This window comes from Zootermopsis nevadensis, unplaced genomic scaffold, assembly GCF_977971745.1.
Source record: "Zootermopsis nevadensis isolate Lab colony 2312 unplaced genomic scaffold, Znev_1.0 Znev_ptg000016l, whole genome shotgun sequence".
Classification (NCBI taxonomy): domain Eukaryota; kingdom Metazoa; phylum Arthropoda; class Insecta; order Blattodea; family Termopsidae; genus Zootermopsis; species Zootermopsis nevadensis.
The window spans coordinates 7779391-7799557 of NW_028259148.1; the positions used below are offsets into that span (position 1 = coordinate 7779391).

The 20167-nt window shown below is 34.9% G+C and overlaps 1 protein-coding gene across 5 annotated transcripts; it reads right to left on the reverse strand.

Annotated features, from left to right (window-relative positions):
- Positions 1–191: 191 nt before the first annotated feature.
- NTPase (ectonucleoside triphosphate diphosphohydrolase NTPase) lies at positions 192–20044 on the reverse strand. Of its 5 annotated transcripts, none has more exons than XM_022058044.2 (12): positions 19641–20044; positions 16511–16646; positions 16094–16261; positions 15423–15502; positions 13368–13511; positions 12125–12236; positions 11461–11629; positions 11009–11152; positions 10295–10497; positions 8997–9053; positions 8531–8637; positions 192–5562 (listed from the first exon to the last, which is right to left on the reverse strand). In XM_022058044.2, the coding sequence occupies exons 2-12, from the start codon at positions 16572–16574 to the stop codon at positions 5485–5487; spliced, it is 1326 nt and encodes a 441-aa protein (XP_021913736.1). In that variant the 5' UTR covers positions 16575–16646; positions 19641–20044; the 3' UTR covers positions 192–5484. The 5 variants fall into 5 exon arrangements, with proteins under 5 accessions (XP_021913736.1, XP_021913734.1, XP_021913735.1 ...); XM_022058042.2 differs by lacking the exon at positions 19641–20044 and adding an exon at positions 19215–19590; XM_022058043.2 differs by lacking the exon at positions 19641–20044 and adding an exon at positions 19007–19155.
- Positions 20045–20167: the final 123 nt, after the last annotated feature.

Below are 20167 nucleotides of genomic sequence, written 5' to 3' on the forward strand. Positions count from 1 at the left end.
TGTCTGTCAACTAGCCATAACTAAAACCATACCCAGTAAAAAGCATTGTCTTAGTGAATTAAGTAAGACTTACATTTTACATCTAAATACGAGATTAATATTATTTGTTGTGTGGAGATGGTCACTTAATCATATATGTGTGATAGGGAACGTTTCAGTAATCTCCATCATGCATAATAAAAAAAAAGATATTACCTCAAGAGTATTATCTTATATTAGCACAAATATGTATAATACTAATGGAGACTGATCTTTAAAAAACAACCACACCATTAGCACCAGGTGTTCACACCACTTTCATTTCAATCACAACAGATATTGCTAAGAAAAGTAATAATCATGTACGTGACAAAAGACTATACTTAAAAGCAAAATTTACAATAAATATATGAAAGTTTTATAACAATTCACAGCATGTAAATTTCCAATTCAAATCTCATACCTTCAATCTTCATAAGGCACTTCATAAAGAAACATCACATACAAGACAGCAACCAGCGTTGCAGTGGAAGACTAGTTTACAAAGTAGCATCCATATTGAAAGGAAGTTACATAAATAGGGTGAGTAACTTATGTAAATTCTTGCAACAAATGTATCATGTGTTCATGCACAATCATTAACATGCCACTGACGCTTTCAATCTTAATGAAGACAAAATTTGATGGTTGCATGTTTACCACAATTCACTTGATTGCAAAAATTTAAACATTTGAAGTATGTCTGTAAATATAAATATACCTCTTGCCTTCAAATCTCAATTTATAAAATAATTGTTTGTAATGCATAGTGTGCTTTCTTATTTGGCAGAGATGTTTCATTCATAACAGAGAAGGAATTTTCAAATTTTATATTCATCACAAAACATAATTTGTCAGTATCATGCAGAAAGTCATTACCTAACATCTTTATAACTCCATTTAAGTAGTGCATAAAACTGAACTTGTTAGGAAGCAATTGTCAAAGAAGTCACTGATATCTTCATGTTTAGCTACAGAAAGAATTTGACATTTAATTAAATGCTGTTTTGATGCAGGTGACAGAAGAATTTTAAAGCTCACTTTTCTCAAAACCATATAAAATGAAGTTAGTGACTTACATGACATCAACAATTTGTATAAATAAATAAATGGATAACTGTGAAAGCAAAAAGGCACCTATCAAAATATCAGACTGACTGGTATTTTAGTTCCAGATCCTTCAATGATAAAACTCAGAGAATAGCCATCTGCAGAGATTTTAAATGTGACACAAATTCTGTCATTTTTCTCTATTTCCCTTCAAATCCCATATTTTGATTCTCTTTTTATTCTATATGCCCTTGTTGTATTCAGATCTGAGTTCTGTGACTAGGAATTGGTCAGAGATGGCTCTTTTCTGGGTTGTAGCACCGTGTAGTCTGGTAGAAGTTTATCAACACTTCTGAGGTCCTTGCTACCTCCATCATCAGGGTGATGAGTCACTACAGATGTTACAACCCATCTTTGTACTCACCGCCATGAGAACCTCAAATCCTACCTAGGAATTTGTCCATTACTTGACCTCAGAACATGAGTCAATAGTTATTCAACTGGTCATATAATTCTCTGTTATACAAACTGAACATTCATCATCATTATGCTCAAAAAAGTCCACCAATTACCTTCATCCCAAGCTAGTTAAAATTAATTTACATTTTCATAATATACTTTTCTGATATCAATATTATATCCCAATAAGGGCCAGAGGTTATACAGCCTATGACACTAAGGTGCTGAAGTCTCTGCTTACAAAAAAACTGTCGAATGAATAGTTGCATCTCAGTAAAATCATTTGCCTTGATTGGGATACATATTGTCCTCACGTCGATACATAAGGTATTTATTCCACATGGTATCATCCGTTGTGGTTTTTCAACCCAAATTCTCTGTGTATATCCCATCCTTTTTTTTAATTAATTACCTAACAGTATCAAGGTAAAATATAGATATATCAGACCCAACCCAGATGTCTCATATCCTGTTTTTTTTTTTTCATTCTGAGGAACATTGTTACCAATACTAAATCGACAGTCACTGACAAATTTAGATTTACAATTTCTATAGTCAAATACATTCTGTTTTACATTATTCTTGAATCTTCACCAAGTTTACAGTGCTAATGCTACTTTTAAATTAATCATGTGGTCACACCTTCCACAAGGAAACCATGTATCTATCTGATGAAGCTTTCATAATACACAAGGAATGCCCAGAGCTACTGGAAATTAACTTTCTAAAAATTAGTAAAGAACTATTACCATCTTATCTAAAGGTTTCTGATGAAGGTATGTCACTGATGCATATTCTTGAATACTTCATCTTTTCATTTAAAAAAACACGTCAGAACCTGGTTCTGCTTTCGTCATTAGGTAAAACCATACAACCTAATCAGTTAGATCTGCTGGAAAGCACTAATCTCAGCTTCTGAAACAATATGTATTCTTACATTTTTAAATTAATAGGTGAAGGAAAATTTCCAAGAATATGCATCAGTCTTGCTATGGTGATCAGAAGCCAACATTGACATGTATGCAGTTAAATAGAGACTGAAGTAACCTTCTAATGGTCTCCTCACCTTTCAGAAAGTTTACCTTTTATCGTAATTAATAAACAGTTTGGCATGTGGGTGACATAACAATTCAAAGGAAATGATAGCAACTCTATTAGTTAATTGAAAATTCATTTGACTATGAACTTGACTTCATGACTTGACTGCTATTCAGAACTGAAACCCAAGAAAAATACTTCCAGCACTTCATGGCCAAGACTTCCACTGCAACCATTACTAGCCCATTAACAGTCACACACACACCAAGTACTTTTCCCACAGTTATGCCAAGTTCAGTGTTTCTCAATTGATGCACCATTATTTTGTTATATACATAAGAAAAACAAATCTTGAGATGATGGAATGAGAATAGCAAGATGTCTGCATATATGTAGCACTGACGTAAACAAATGACTTGAGAGAGTTGAGCAGGCATTATCAATAATATATTTCAAAATACTACCCCAGCAATACCTTAGGAGAATGGCAATACTAATACATATGTGTATATAAAAACTGTTCAAATTTCATATGTAAACACCTCACACATGATAGCAGTGGCACTACATTCTCTGGTGCATTCTAATGCAGTGTGTGGACCAGACACTGATGAGGTGATAAAACACTTTAGCAATAATATATATACCATATATTAAATAAGTATATACATACAAATTAAATATGTTATGACATGAATCAAGAAGTGCTCACAGAATGCATACAAAAAAATTGTGTACTAAATTATGCGCTACAGTTGTTAGAGAAATATGAAGTATCAGCAGCAAGTTTGAAGCATATACTCAGCTTGTGCCATAAAAACTTAATTAACAATTCATTTGCGCAGTCTTCTAGTTTGCATGCACTCCATTTGAATGCACCAGCAAATACAGTGCTACTGCCAGACACTGCCATCACGCATGTCACCAAGCTCAGAATTAAGCGTGACCCACCTCCCACTGTAGCATATTAGTTTATAAAAAATTATCTGAAAAAAAAAAAATTCCTTCTCACATTTCAATCCCTCTTTGTTCTACCATCAGTTAAATGTAACTTCATTTAAAGCATACAATTTGGTTACTATCTGGGTTGCAACACTAACATTTATTAACCTTTAAACAACGGGGATTTAAATGGCATAGTGATAGCAGCCCTATGGAGTTTCTTTGCAGGTTTTTAAAATTTTGTGCACGCTCTACAGAAAACTTTAATATTATCTAAAGTAAACATGATAAATTGACAAAATAAAAGCCATATTTATTCGAATAGAACAGAGAATACATAGTGTTCTTTAAAAATGCAGTTAATATCTTAATTGACTAAATAGGCCTTACTAACTTTACTTTGTTCTTTTGAAGCTCATTCGACATGGTTGTGAACTAATGACCACACAGAAAAATTTGTCTCCCGTACTTCAGTGGATACACATTCTCACCCATCATGCTGAGGAATGTGAGCTTTGATTAGGGGCCTGAAAACGAAGCTGAAACCCACTTGACAATAACAATGTTTAATTCTGTTTATGGTTATATTTTCCGGGTTGACATCTCATGCTGACCTTGTAAAAACCCTAGAGAAAGTGATTCAATATTTGCAGCTCCTAAAATAGGCCAAAAGACGTAGCCAAGTCTTCCTACAATGTTGCAAGTTTTGAGGTCCCCTCCGGGAACATTCGTAGGACTGACTACACAACTTACGTTCCCAGGCTGGGAACGCTAGTAAGATAAAGGTTAAAGTAGTGTGAACTTTTAACAATTTCTCATACTTTTACTTTTGTCATACATAATTAAAAAACACAATTTAAATCACTTATTAGGACTTACAACATCCTTAATGTATATGCTATATTGTCATTACCATTAACATATCATTTATTAAAACCAGTAACATCTTGTGTGTGTGTGTGTGTGTGTGTAGGTTCCCAACTGGTTTGGTGTTATCTTTTTGCTGCTTTCTCAAAAGAATGTAATTTTAAAGTAAAAATCTGAACTCATTACGAGCTTAGATGATTATCTGTGTATATGCATAAAAATCACAAAAATTACCAACACATGTATCAAATACTCAATACTATATTAAAAAACACTTTTTTAACTGCTTCAAGTTGAGAAAACACCACCTTTGTACAAAACAAAACTTTCGGCAGCTTGGCAATATTATGCAAACTAACAAGAATATGTTTTCATAGCTCAGAGAGTGAAGTTAACTGTTGCAGCGAAAGGAATAAAGTCTAATTTCACAGTATGTGGTAATGCATGGACATGAGTTAAATTTGATGCAATGGGAATAGGATTATGTATGATATGACTAAAGAAAAGTGAAACTGTTGAAAACTAACACTATTGAAATGTTAGGGTTGCAACCCAAGTACTAGTTAAAGTGTACTTGCAATGATGATCTTTTACAGTTGAATTACCTATTGACGGTACAAAGAGGAACCAAGACACATGAGAAACAAACATAAGTTTTTCAGAGATAAGTGTTGATAGTCAGAAGGGATAATTTTAATAAAATCATTCCAGTTCTACTTACAAAGTTAAAAGCACAATTACATTATTCATTCTAACCCTTGTACCAACAATACCAACAAAGATAATTGGGCAATACTCATGGCCACAATCATCAGTCCTTTTATATGCAGTACCTTCTTCCATTACATACACATCCCATTTATATTAAAAATCAGTAATTCAAAACTGTGAAGAAAGGAACTAAAAATCTACTGTGCAATACACTCATATCACCTCGGTGCTTCCATAAATGAGCATGCACTCAAACAACACATCAAGCAATGCTACATGTGACCTACTGCTCCAAATGTGACGCTAGCATAGCAGAGGCACAAACAGTAGAGAAACACAGTACTACAAAAGTGTTATCAAAAATATCACTATGTACATAACAATTAAGATTAAACAATCCTAGAGTCCATTCTGTAAAATATGGAATGCTGCTCCAAGCGCCCAACTGATTTCATGGCCATCAACTTGTTTATAGAGCTGAAAGACAAGTGTCAACTGATTATATAAGTTCATATAATTATTATTATTTTTAATGCGGATTTTATCATCGACATCCTTGTTGCTATTTTCATGTTCACCCACAAAATCAATATGAGGCGCGTACACAAAGTAAGTTTCCCACTCGTCCCACAGCTAGCAAACCTTAAATTGCGCGAAGCGACTGTGCGTACGTGATAGAGCAATGACATAGCATGGCGCATGCACTAACGGTACTTCCCGCGTTCTCACAGTAGCATCGTTGCAGCTGTTGAAGATGGAGGTTCTTATTCCAGCTCCCGCCGACTGTGAAGTGCGGTCAGTGATAAAGTTTTTGAATGCACAGAGCATAGCGCCGATCGAAATTCATCGTCAGCTGTGCCGGGTCTATGGGCCTAACGTCATGAGCAAGCAGATGGTGCGTCGCTGGTGCAGACAATTTTCAGCAGGTCGACAAAGTGTGCATGATGAGAAGCGCAGTGGGAGGCCATCCATCATTACAGACGACCTTGTGGAGCTTGTGTAGGAACGCATTATGGATAATCGTCGCTTCACAATTACGGAACTCAGCAGTCATTTCCCGCTCCTTGTTGCACGAAATTGTCACGGAGCACCTGTTGTTCAGGAAATTGTGCGCCAGGTGGGTGCCGAAGCAACTGACACCAGAACACAAAACAAAGCGCGGAAAGTGATGTGCACGGTGTTCTGGGACAGACGGGGCGTTCTCCACGTCGACTTCCTGACCAGAGGTGAGACGGTGAATGCTGAGCGTTACTGCGAAACACTGCAGAAATTGCGACGGGCCATTCAGAACAAGCGGCGCGGGATGCTTAGTGCCGGTATTGTCTTCCTGCACGATAACGCTAGGCCGCACATGGCTCGACGGACAGCAAGTCTCCTGCAGGAGTTCAGCTGGGAGGTGTTTAATCATTCACCCTACAGCCCGGACCTCGCTCCCAGTGATTTCCATCTTTTCCTACACCTCAAGAAATTCCTGTCCGGTCAGCGTCAGCGTTTTGAGAATGACAGAGAGGCGGAGATGGTTGTCACACAGTGGTTCCAATCCCAGGCGGCAGACTTCTACGACACAGGTATTCAAAAGTTGGTCCCACGGTATGACAAATGTCTCAATTCCGGTAGCGAATATGTTGAAAAATAGCTGGACACTTGCTGTATCTGTTGCAATAAATATTTCCATGAAATTGTGTTTTGTTTCTGTAAACGGCCCCAGGGAAACTTACTTTGTGGACGAGCCTCGTACAAGGCACTGCACCACTGGCTACTGGCCTCAGCCAGCTGAAACTGCAAACATCATGTGGCAAATTCCAGACTTAATTTTGTATGATTTTATGACTAGTGAAAATTTTAACATAGTGCTAAAAATGTCTTCCCTCAATCCTTAACATAAGAAAGGTTCCAGACACACACACAATGCATCTGGAGTAAGTAAAGATAGTGTTTACATAGTGTGGTAATTATTTCTGTATACTTTTAGGCACGTCTTATTCACACTACACTGGCAGAGAGAGACTGCTGTCTCATATAATCAGATCCATAACTCCATAATGCGGACTTTACAACTACCACATCTACTACTCCACTGGTTATAACTTCACTACTCTGGCCTCTGTAATATATAGACTTGTACCAAAATATGACAATGCCAGATCTTCTATAGACATTCTTTCCAGTGTATTTCCACATCACTGAACATAGAAAAATATATCCCATATTAATGCTACATACAACATTAATTTTAATCGCTGTATTTTAGCTTATAATATTTTAGTATTCTAGCACACACACATAAATAAAAAGAAAATGTTTGTATGTTACATAACAACTTCCATTTTAAAGAATTCTGTACATTGTAAAGAGCTTGAAGATGGCCCATCAGACCAAAACAAATTCTATCATGCCAATTTTAAGTATTATATAAATAACAACACATGAATGGGGTACATCAGCTTCTGGTCCATACTGATGACATTACTTTACTATACAAGATGCTAATAAGGAGGTAATAATATATGTAAATACAGAGAAAATTAAGTATATATTCATCGTATCACCACCAATAAATCCTTCAAAATGTGGCTAAGTTCAAATATTAGAGAATGACTACAACAAATGAAAATTGCATTCAAGACTAATTAACAGCAGATTAAATTCTTGCTACCGTACAGTTCAAAATCACATGTGTAACTAACAGATTAAAATTTACAAAATTATTGCATTTTGTTTTGTATGGATGTGAAACTTTGTCTCACACATTAAGGGAAGAACAAATATTGAGGGTATTTGAGAACAGGATACTCAGGGAGCAATATGGAAGTTGGACTGAAGCCAGTTTAATGTATGGCAAATTAATTTTTACTTGGAGGCTGAATGAGTTAAGTGACTGCAGGCCAGAGAGGCTGCAAGAAATATTCTATAGTTAAAAATATGTCAAAATAGCTAACAATTATTCACACTGATTGATCCTACTTTGTAGGTATGAGAATTGTATTACCAGGACTAATAATTCACAGACAGCATATTCTAAACTCTGATCAGTGCTCTGCAGGTATTAAGACATGCATCAAATCAAATCTGGAGTGGTAACCATCCTGACTTCCTCAAACCCAGATGTATTAATAGATATAGTAAATATAAATAATACATACATGAACCAGGGAAACCAAAACTTGAATTTCTGTCAAAATCTACTTTTTGTTTAATCTGTTTATTATGGAATTACAATACTTCCTCAATTGAATGAATGAGAGCTGAAATATTAATAAATAGCTGTATTGTTAATGTTAATTGACCATCACCAGGAGCAGACTGGACATTTTGCATGCTACATACAGCTCATGGACTGTAATTTGCCAATCCATAGTTTAATGCATAAGAATCTTCCAAGATCTGCACTATTCTGCTGCATTATACTTTGGTTTCGACAGTATCAAAAATGGTTACTACTTACATGCAGCACTTTATCTGGAGATAGTCCAAAGCCTTGCTGAAGTAAAACTGATATGAAACTGAGGTCCAAACACATGAATGGCTGCTCAGCATTTGGGGTTTCACATGCTGCAGAATAAAAACCAATCACTCAAAATCTAAACTAAAAATCTGTAAATTATTATGCATTCTTTGCCTGTCCACCCGTGACAACCACTGGACAGATGAAATTTGGTAGACATTATGCTGTTGAAGACTACCCCAAACATGTACTTTCTAATTTCCTACAATCAGTAATACCAACATGGCAGATGAATGAATCTGTGAAGTGACAGCAACATTAATATCACCAAATATAAAGTCCTGAAATAATATATGGTAACAAATATAAAAAATATATAACTTTTTAAGATAATTCTATGTGAACTCTAAAACAATGTGACTGCATGAAACATTACAAAACGTAAATCCGTGTTCGACACACTTACTTTTATTCGCAGCAATGTGGTAATCTCGTACACTTACACCACCACCATTAAATGGATCTGTAAAGAGCAGAGCAAAGCATTTCACTGCTTGTAATGACGTATATTTAAAGACAAATAGCAGAGCAGATCCTAGTGTACCAGGCTGTGCTAAAAACTGTTCAAAAAATTGTTGATAATTACTTTGGCATATTAACTTTTAACTAAATTAATAAAATTTTCATATATAGTTTTTATCATTATTTTTGGACATCAGGGTGGAGATCCTTAGTGCAATGACAAAGATGCAGGAAATTTATCCTGACGATGGCCACGCTGGTTCAATACATGTTGTTCAAGTGAAGAGAGTATATGAAAAGTGCAGAAAAATCAAGTATTATTCTGATGGAATCAGAAAACTTGAGGACCAGTGGAAAAAACAATGGAAGCAAAGTGACTGGAAAAAAAGGTATGTCTTCGATGCAATTACTTTGTTTAAACTTACAATAAAGTAAAGAATTGCTCTCATATACCGGTAGCCCTCAATTTACATCGGGGGTATGTTCCTCGACGAACCAGCATAAACGGAATCGGCGTAAATTGAAACTCTTTTAAAATGTAAATCAATGGGAAGTCAATGACATGCGTTCCCAGCACCCAAACATTGACGAGTAATATAATGGCATTACATTTAAAGCTCTGAAATAACGTAAATAAAATAAAGGGAATTTAAAAAATATATTTTTATAATCGACAATTCGTTGGTCTTCGCAATTGACTGCAATTCTTTCATGTGACTGATATGTACAGTCATCTCTGCTGTTATGCGATAGTTGCATTCATGTAAGACGCCGACCTATAGAAAATCGCGTAATAAAAATAACCCCGGTACCTCCACAGAGATTAAATTAGTCCTTTGAAAGTTTAAAGCGCCAGGAATGAAACTGCATAAGAGCAAACTCGCATATGTAAAAGTTTTTATTTCACAAACAGCTTTTACTGATTCATCGATCTCGGAGCAAATTCGCGTTAACGAAACATACGTAATTGCAGAGATGGCTGTTACATTGGGCATATGAACACTAGTAATGCATGTTTGTCAAATCAAATATGCATAAGAATTTAGTATTCTGTAGATTAGCTATTTTGTTAGTACGACTATCTGCAATGATGTTCTTGAATTATTGTATTTTAATAGTTATGAATTTAATTTGCCTTACTTTTATCACTTGTACCAAAGGTGTACTGGCATAAAATGCTCAGAAAACCCATTTTAAAAGAGAACTCTTATGTTTGTAGTGTTCTAACAGCAAAGCACTTACCTATCAGGCCATATTCTGTAGCTCTATCATAGTAATATGAGAAGGCACTAATTGTCTTTTGATTAAGTTCTTTTGGCTTATCTACTTTTTTGTTCACATAAGCACTAATAATCTTCAGACACTCCTCAAACTTCACTATGGGATATTTCTCTTTCACAGATCTGTCTGCCTTCACTTCCTTATAATGAGGTTTCTCTGGTCCCCTGCAATGGATGTTTATATAATCACAATTGTTATTCATTAATGACCATCCAATACAGTAAATTACATACATATATAAAGTCAGGTTCTTGTTATGTTTACTTTACTTTGTTTTAATAAGTTGCTTATATGTCTGATACAAATCAAAAATATAATATAAATGATACAGACAACAATAACTATTAATATGGCTAGGTTGCTGTGCCGTGTAGTCTGGTAGCAAGGACCTCTGAAACATCGGTAAACTTCTACCAGATTACACAGTGCAACAATCCAGAAAATAGCCATCTTCACACTCACCACCATGAAAACCTCAAATCCTACTTAACAATAATTATGTCATAACCCTGAATAGTGTACAATTTGCTACAAAACATATTTAAATATCATCTCAAGCTCTCAGTGTCCAAAATTGTCGATGTCTTTAATCTCTAGGACTGTCATTAGTATGAATGGTTACTAACTACAGTTTTATATTTAGAAAGAGATACGGAAATGGATCAATGAACTTACATGACTGCATAAGTAACACCACCATAGCTCCACTTCGTATTAATAATAGGATTAATGCACTTGCTCCTAAGTGTGGTGGAATCCTGTACATTTCCAACAGACAGAATTTCCTTCCGAGCTGCCATCAGACCAAGACCTAAATAACTATAAGTATGAACAAAATTAATTTCAAATTACAGGATGTCCAAAACATTATTACAGAGTGCAATCAAATTAAGATTCTGTCCATAGGACTATATTTAAGAAGACATGATAAACAAAACTTCAGCGTACATTCTCACTCCCATGTTCAGGCTGAAAATTCTAAGAAAACTGTACTGACAGCAAAACAAAAGCTTCAGTTAAGTAAAAATTTGAGAACTAATTAATTAAGTATTGAAGTAAAATACTGTTCTGATTGAGATAATTTCAAATTAACTGTTTCTTGTTTTTAAGTTCATACTTGAACTTACCTCTGTGCATAAACAGTAACATTATGATGGAAAGCTGATATATGATGTAAAAATTCTGGTTTAGTTTCATCAAGTGTCGCTTGATCAGTAGGCATAAATGTAACTTGTGTAGAGCCACCTCCTAAGTCGAGGGCTGCCAAGGTTTGATCTTGATCACCACCAAAACGATCTGAAAATCCAACAGTTGTCTCTAGAGCCATCTCATTAACTACTTTTGGTTGGAGAAATATATGGGTAATACTCATCCTTTTGCCCAATAGGACACATTAATGGCCAGTCCTGAGTGCCCAAGATGCAAGACATAACTTATTTGAAAACCAAACCAACTGAACATAGCACTGCATGGTATTTAAATCTTTCAATGCCAGGCTCAAAAGATCCTAAAAATACAAAAAAAATATATATATAATGTTTGTTGAGTTTGTATATGTTAAAATAACAGTGTGGGAAGTTTATAAGTGTCCTTAATAAGTACAATTTTAATTAATTATAATACAGAAGATGAAACATAACTGGAGTTTACTCAAACGAGTGAAAACTTGGCATACAATATTTGTGCTTTATGCAAAAAATAAAATATCCCAGTGAGAAAGTGGTCTTTATCTACAATATTGAGCAGGACGTTTTATGGGAAGTATTATAAAGTATCAGCTTACTGTCATACCGAGGAGAAAGTTCACAGTGAACCATGAGAAGAGGCCTTCATCTGATCCATCCATAATGGACACAGAGTTCTCATTTGTCAGGAATGGAGATGTTTTGAATAACTTCCTAACCTGGAACAACAATAACAATATTCAAGACCAAACACAAATAAGCCAGTGAATATGTAAGGTGATACAGATAATGTTCCAATATATTGTACATGTTTGGAAAATACAGTGTGTTGCCATTTACAATTCTTGTGCTAACACTGGCTATAATTCAAGCCCAGGCTACTACTTTAAACTCCACAAAACACAGTCCTTCTTGAGAAGCAGTCACTCAGCCGTCAAGAAATTCTACATCTTTTATGAAACCAAAAGGTTCATAACAAAGTCCTAATGATGAGTCCCTAGAGGAGTTAAACGAAGGCAGGATTGCTCCATATCCACCATCTTCTTCACAGACAAGAAACTGTTGCTGGCAGAAAACAGAAGACCTGCAGACAATCACTACAAAACTAAATTAAGACATGAAGAAGCATGGTTTGAAAATTTTGAGCAAAAAACAAAAAATATGGCTATACATGGATGCAATCAAAGGAGTGTGAAAACTGTAATAGATAGAGAAGTTATGGTGTGGGTGTCTGCATTCACATACTTAGGCTGTCAAATATCAAATTAAAACATAAAATGGACTAGATGAAAATATGACAAAATGTAACAAATGAAATGGATGTATCAAGAGAAACTTTGGAAGAATCATGATGGAAGTAAAACAGAAATACACAGTTCTGAAACTCAGCCTTAGATATGTATGTGAATCACAGGTATTACAAATACAAGAAACACTCAGAATCTGCACAAATTAGTTTGTAGCCAAGCAGTTTGGTACAGTGGCAACACTCTCAATAGGTAATGTCTGCATATGTGCTGATCAATATCATAACAGTAATAAATTTCAGATCGTAAATTCGTAACTGTCTTGGCGAAGATACTGGGATACTGGGAACAACCCGTTCTTCAAGTGCCTGATCACTGCGGGTCCCAACTTTTCATTGGCTTGATGTATAGACATTTGGTAGGACTCCTTGGATTAAGATACTGAGGTAAAAAGAAAATAAACAATGAAGATGGACAAGAATACAAAGAGAAAGAATGTAGTAACAAACAGGAAGAAGGTACAGTAGAATATTAATATTAAGATGCTAAACTTATAATTTCTTATGTCATCTGTATAATGCATTGTTCTACTTCATGACTCACTTCTTCCAGCAAGCCTTCAGCCTTCTCGACAGCCAGAAGTCGCAGCCCAGCTGTGGCCTTCATAGCAAGTGGTGTGTTCTTCAACTCTGATGGTGGTATCACCTCCTTAGCTCTTTCCAGCAGTTCTGCTATCTTCTCTGCTCCCTGAAAAGTGTCACCATTAAAACGTATGACAAAGTGTGAACTTCAGTTTCAGGATCACATACAATGATAAAAATAATTTTATAACAGCTCAAAAGTTAATGTCATATTAGGAAAACTAAACAAAGCTAAAAACATTCAGAGTACTCATAGTTATGGTGTCCTTTCACTGGTGTCTGCATCTTAACATTGTGTGATTTGAAAGAAGATGGAGGCAGTATGTTCCTCCAAACCAATAGTATCTACATATAAGTTCACATGGTTTTATAATCCAGAAGACCCAACAACCACATCTTCACTGCCATGAGAACCTCAAATCTCACATAACTGTCCATTTCCTTGAGTATACACAGTCACAACCATGGGTTCCAGAACCCCAGCAGGACAATGACATCTTGAAATAAGAAACACAAGGAAGTGTGGGTTTTATGAAAGGAGTGGTGATATAACCAGGGGCACATCTGAAGTGTCTTTAGATATTTCTGTCTGGTTTTAACATTTTGTGGGGCAATAACTATAAAAGGCTTCTTGGAAAGAACAAAAATATTCCAACTTCAAATGGGTGAGTCAATTATAAATGAATTTCTGGCAAGCCTACATAGAAACACATTAACCATACAAGATAGTCTTCTTTTGAACATACAAAATTATTAATAGTATCATGATATATTAGGGAAATATAGCACCATTCATCCAACTACAAATAATAGTTACAGAAAACACTACTTCCCATTTGACTGACAAAGGTTAAAGTTGAATAGGATGGACTCAATTTCCTGTACATCTGGCACTTGCTACGACAAATAACAAAGCACACTGCCAAACTTTTGAGAGAGCAGGTTTATACGTAACCAAAAATCAATCCATCATTGGGCATGGTCAATCGTATGTAGCTTTGTCAAGGGCAAAGTCTTCTCAAGGCATAAAACTCAAATAACTGGACAAATACAATATAATTAGAAATAAAGTTTACAGTAAAGTTTTAACACACTGAAGCCAAAGCTCATCTAAATTATATTTAAACATACAGTTCCTACCACAAAGAAAACACAAGATGTATCCATTACAAAACTCAACTTATTAATACTGTTTAGGAAAATAATCAATGTTTATTCTGAAAATCACATTAATGCTTTGAAACCCAGTATTATTCTCACTGTAACCAACGATTATTTCCTTAAACAGCATTAATACCTTGATCTTTGCAATGGTGAAGTGTGCGGACCAAATTCTTAACTATTATTTAGATAAGCTTCAGCTTGAAATGTTTAAACAAATACGCTCTATGTAACAAAACTGCAGTCACTTAATAGCACAGCATGCGGTGCATACAGATACCTTTGGACTTTAAAGGCTTAAGTGAATATAATTCTAAAAATAAAAATGAATTTACTAAATGTTTATTTCAATTTTATTTCTTTCATTTACCTCATTTTTCTTCATTACAAAATCTCAGAAGTGAGGGAACAAAAAAATAAAGAGTAAAAACAGATAACAGTAATGAGAAGGAGAGGAAGGGAGGGATGTATGGGAACCCCCCAAGCTGTGATGGAGCCCCTACTCATATTTTCTTTTCTTGCTACTATTCTGTTTATCTTTGATATCATGCTGAATCACAAGATACTTCCCACATCAATATCACAAGCGATGACATTCACATTGTTACCCATTCATAATCAATGAATCTTACTCTTAACTACATATCATCGAGGATTAACATCCAATTTCTTCTTTACTGGTTTATGTCCTGTTCTCATCCTTGATATTAAACTGAATTTAAACTCACTTGCTTAATCATTCTAAGCAGAAATAAGTAATAAGTTAAGTATAATTGGCCAGAATTTAACTTGACACTCATATTCAGGATTTTTCTTTGCTGTTCAGGATCAAAGGATATATATATATACACATTACCTTTTGTGGGTTGTCAGCAAAAGAAGAAAGTCCTGGTTTTACTTGCACAAATAGCTCGTGGTCCAATTTCAAGTTTTTGTCTGAGGAAAATTATGAAGTATAAATTAATGATAGACACAATGAGTAACACTTATAAAGATGATATCTATGACCAAGATGATAAAAGAATCAGGATTCTAATCTGACACTTGCTAGTAGAACCACACTTCATAAACAATTCATACAGAAAAACATGCTGTTCAATAGTACATCAAACCATATCCACATACACAAATATAACCAGTATTTAACACAAGACAGAGCTGCACTGCTGTGCAAATAATTTTAGCAGCAGTTTCTGTTAGAGTTTTTGCAATGAGTTATGCAGTTCTTGCCAGGAGCTGAAACAAAAATGTTGCCATTCCCCATCATTTACATGGATACTCCAGGCCAAGCAGCAGGGCATTTGAAAGAAACTATAGTGGATTAACATTTGCTGTGAATGTTGTTTTGAATCGTGTGTCAGCCACAGTTGTGTGAAAACATACATTTATTTTATTAGTCCTTTAGCTTGTACGATGCATGATGCCAAAATATTTCAGCTAGCTTCTAAAATTTTAGTAAATTTGTCCATCAATTCATTATGCACCTGTCATGCTTCAGTGACAACACATCATAAACATCTCTCTTACCGAAAACAGATTCATGGAATGTAAAAGCAAGCACACGAGAAGCCGTACTACCAGCATCTATTATAACAGCATATGAATGCTTCTGCAACCCCAAGATAAATGCCACTTTATCCAAGACATTTGTTGCATGGGTATATGGACTCCATGGTAGCACATCGAAGTACGAACCTATGAACAATATTTCCAAGATTATTCCATGGCAGTTAAAGATTAATAGCAATCTGTGAAATACATGAAATGTTCTAAAACAAAAATCAACAAGTCTGAAATAAAAATGTCTATGGAGAAACAACTGAACACTACTACATTCATCTTGTCTTCCGATAAGACACTCACTGCATGCAAAACTGTTGGCAAACTTGCTGAGGTTATGGTTCCAGCAATGATGTCTTCGCTTGTTTCCACTAGGTCACTTACCTATCACAATAGTTGAAACTACAACAAAAGCTGTTAGTATAAAAAAGCAGTGTTGAATTTTCATTGAGCCTCTATTCTGTGAAGGGTTCTTCTTTGGCTTATTTGAGTGGCTTGGTAGTCCATGATCTCCAGTATGCTGTAACAAAATATTCAAAAGATAGTAATAGCTTGGTTTTTGTTTAAACAGTACACATGTATGATGCAAATAAACACAAATAAGATCTTCCTGTTATCACCAGAATAACCACCACATTTACAGTATAAATATAATTTCTCATATACCTGTACCTAAAAAAAATGCTAGGAATACAAGTTCCAAAACTGAGTTTTTTATACATATAATTAAAATCTGTATCTGATCACTCACTGTACAAATATTTGTATTCACTCCATTCAACAAAATTTATCCAGACAACGGGACAAGGTCTTCAAACTTATGGCCTTGTGAATGCTGCTGGGCATGACCAAATTAAAATCTCAGTCTCAATTACATTTGTGAGAAAGTTTGATTGGGTATGGATTTTATTCAGACTGCTATGTCCCAGAAAAGGTTTTAATTTCTCCTTCATATTTTATGTTTCAACAATATCAATTATAGGCAACAAAGAAGTGTGGTTAATATCACATATATTTGAGAGATTCATTGTAACTGTTAAAAAAATTAAGGGCTTAAAAAAGTTGACAGTGGAACCACGGTTCCGGAGAATCTGACGTAAATACGTCTCTGTAATGTAATGAAATGTAATGTAATGTAATGTATTGTAATGTAATGTAATGTAATGTAATAATTCTTATATAAGATTAGTACTTTTGATATTCTAAAACGTTTTTACCATCATAAAATTATCTAATCTAGGACACACTTCATCTATAAGCAATTCACAGCTCAGCTCTTTCCGCAATAACGAAAGCGGATTGTTGACGGCAGTAAACAGATGACATAACATAACAATGCACGGAGTTCACATAAAAGCTGACCATTGTTGTCGGTCCATATTTACACATTGTTGATATGGATCTTTCACATTTTCGTTACACATCTTCGTTATGCCTTTTTGCCAAATGACCCTTCCGCATAGGCGTATTTATGTCAATAAATGTCCTGACAGATGCAACAGTATGATATATACATACATCTTTAATTTATGATGGAAAACAGCTGCGAAGGGCATTTAGTGTTTCAAATGGAAGCTATGATGTGGTGATGCATCTAGTGTCAACAATAGCAAATTCATGTAGAAATGTGACTATGCACAATTGGCATGATTAGCAAGAGATTTGTTGACAAAAATAAATAACAGTGACTGGTGCACTATCAGGTAACAAGTGTGAGATACCTCTGCAATTTGTGAATAATAAAGACAAAGAAGTTTGCAGCAGTCTTTTTGGGATTCAAGAGGTCACAATACTTATGTCTTACATCCTGAAAAATGAGAATTATACTGTTATCTACTATGCATTTTCTAGGAAATACTGATCTGGGTTGACAAAGGGAAGCATGAAAAATAACAGCATATAAAAATTCAAAAGGTAGAGTTGACAAAGTGGATAAAATTGTAGAAAAGTACATTGTTTCAAGAAAGTGCTAGAGGTGGCCACTCTGAATTTATTTTTAACCTACCAGTATTGCCTGTCTCAAAGATTATGTAATATTTCTATCAAACAGTCATAATGAAGTACCACGTTTTAGCAAAACCAGTAATCATTCGCCAGTTGGAACAAAAATACAAGACATTTTAAAAATCCTGAAATTTCTTAGTATGTTAAATAATTTTACAAGACAAAGATGTTTATTCTTATTCCTAAGTATACTGAAAATATAAAAATAATAATCAGAAAAGAAGATGCTGAAAAATCCTGAACACAAGCATAACTGACAATACAGAGGTGTTGCCCTGTGCAACCATCTACATACTAGACTGCATCACACATCTGCCAGGTTAATTTATACCAACTTGGATATATGGTAGGGTAATCTAGTTCATATAATGGACTGAATATGAGCATCTGATGGTGCAGAAATTAAGTGCTGGGCATAAGTGTCATTAGTCAGCCTGACATGCTTAGAAAGTCACATAGACATAGATCATAATTAGACGTGCTAGCCGCAACAACACTGTTTTCATCAAATTCTAGTTTTAAAAAAACAACTGTCACACCAATACTTGTTTTATATACATAAAATTCTTAAAATTCTATAAATATTTAAAATGGTATTTAACTCCCATGATAAACAGATATTTGCATGTTTTTGGAACATTAAACACTATACGACATTAGGTTACATTACCTACTACTTTTTTCATTTACATCCTATAGTCATTTCATTGATTAAAATTTGGGGTCATCTAAGAATCATTACTTCCCGCAATATCAATTGCTACTATTTTACACTGCCTACGTCCACGCCATGCTGATCATAATCTTCCTATGTAAAGGTTAGATTGAACATGAATATAAACTAATAAGGCAAAAACCAAGCTTTTCATAACTCACAGAATTGTAAACCATGAATACAAATAAAAGTAAAAACTACCACAGCTCAGTATAATACAACTTCACTGTCGAGTATATTATTGAATCGTCTGCTGGTTGACATCAATGCACCCTACCGGATAGACATTCATATTCGTTGGCGTACTTAACAAAATGTGAACTCCAAACTTCATCACGGTCATAAAATAATGTGATCATTACGTTTTACCTTCCTCTGTCGCACTGAGGCCATAATTTGCTTGATTCAGTTGCTGGAATGATTAGACTTCCAGCGAAAATTGTATACTACACTCTGTCGGCAGCACTAACAAAATGCAATTCATAGAACTATATGAACGTCCTTGGAAGCTCCATTTATGAAAGTAATGGACACTACGGAAAACATGACAACTCGTGATTGATTAGTGTTTGGATAAGATAATGTAAATATGGGCAAATACGAAGCGAAAACTTATATTAGAAGCAGATACAGTATCTATAAGTCACTCAGTTCTCTTTCTTGCACACACGATTATACCAGTTTGCTGCTAACGTTCCGTTGCGTTCATAATAGCGTGATGCACACGAACCGTAGTTACGAAACAAACCATGACTTTCCTTATTGTAATTACAATTGCTTTTAACCTTTACTCACTGGATCGTTGTGAAGTGTGGGGGTAAAACGTAGTTACCGAATGTCACAGTAGACGTTTTAGACATTCGTAACACGTTAGAATGTTTTATTTCGTTCATTTCCTATCAGTTAATTAACTATAATTAGGGGTGCGTTCTTGCATGGTTTTCCTAACAAAAAAATCAAGTCCAAAATTTCTGACGTGGTGTAAGGTGCGAAAAGTTTTGAAAACAACAAAGAAATGCTGAAGAATGGCAACAAACTGATTCCTGTGAAGTGTGCTTCCAGCACAAGACACTGAGACAGCTAATGCTGTCATACATACATCTTTATTACATTCCATGGATCCATAAGTTAGTCATGAAACAGAACAAGCAATCATTACTGATTCTCAAAATGACACGTTGTGAAAAATAAGTAAAGCAATTTGTGATGTTGGGAATGTACTGAACAGAATAATTTGTATTATCTGTGTCTTGTCCCTTTCATTAGTCCAGATAATTGAGAGTTTACTGTGGCTATACACAGGTCATTTTGAAGTTAGTCCA

Coding starts and splice junctions, on each gene's coding strand:
- NTPase (XM_087349579.1), bottom strand. CDS start 17,457: ATGTTATGTCATCTGTTTACTGCCGTCAACAATCCGCTTTCGTTATTG. Junction 16,262..16,510: donor AGTTTCAACTATTGTGATAG/GTAAGTGACCTA, acceptor TATTGTTCATAG/GTTCGTACTTCGATGTGCTA. Junction 15,503..16,093: donor ATTCCATGAATCTGTTTTCG/GTAAGAGAGATG, acceptor AATTTTCCTCAG/ACAAAAACTTGAAATTGGAC.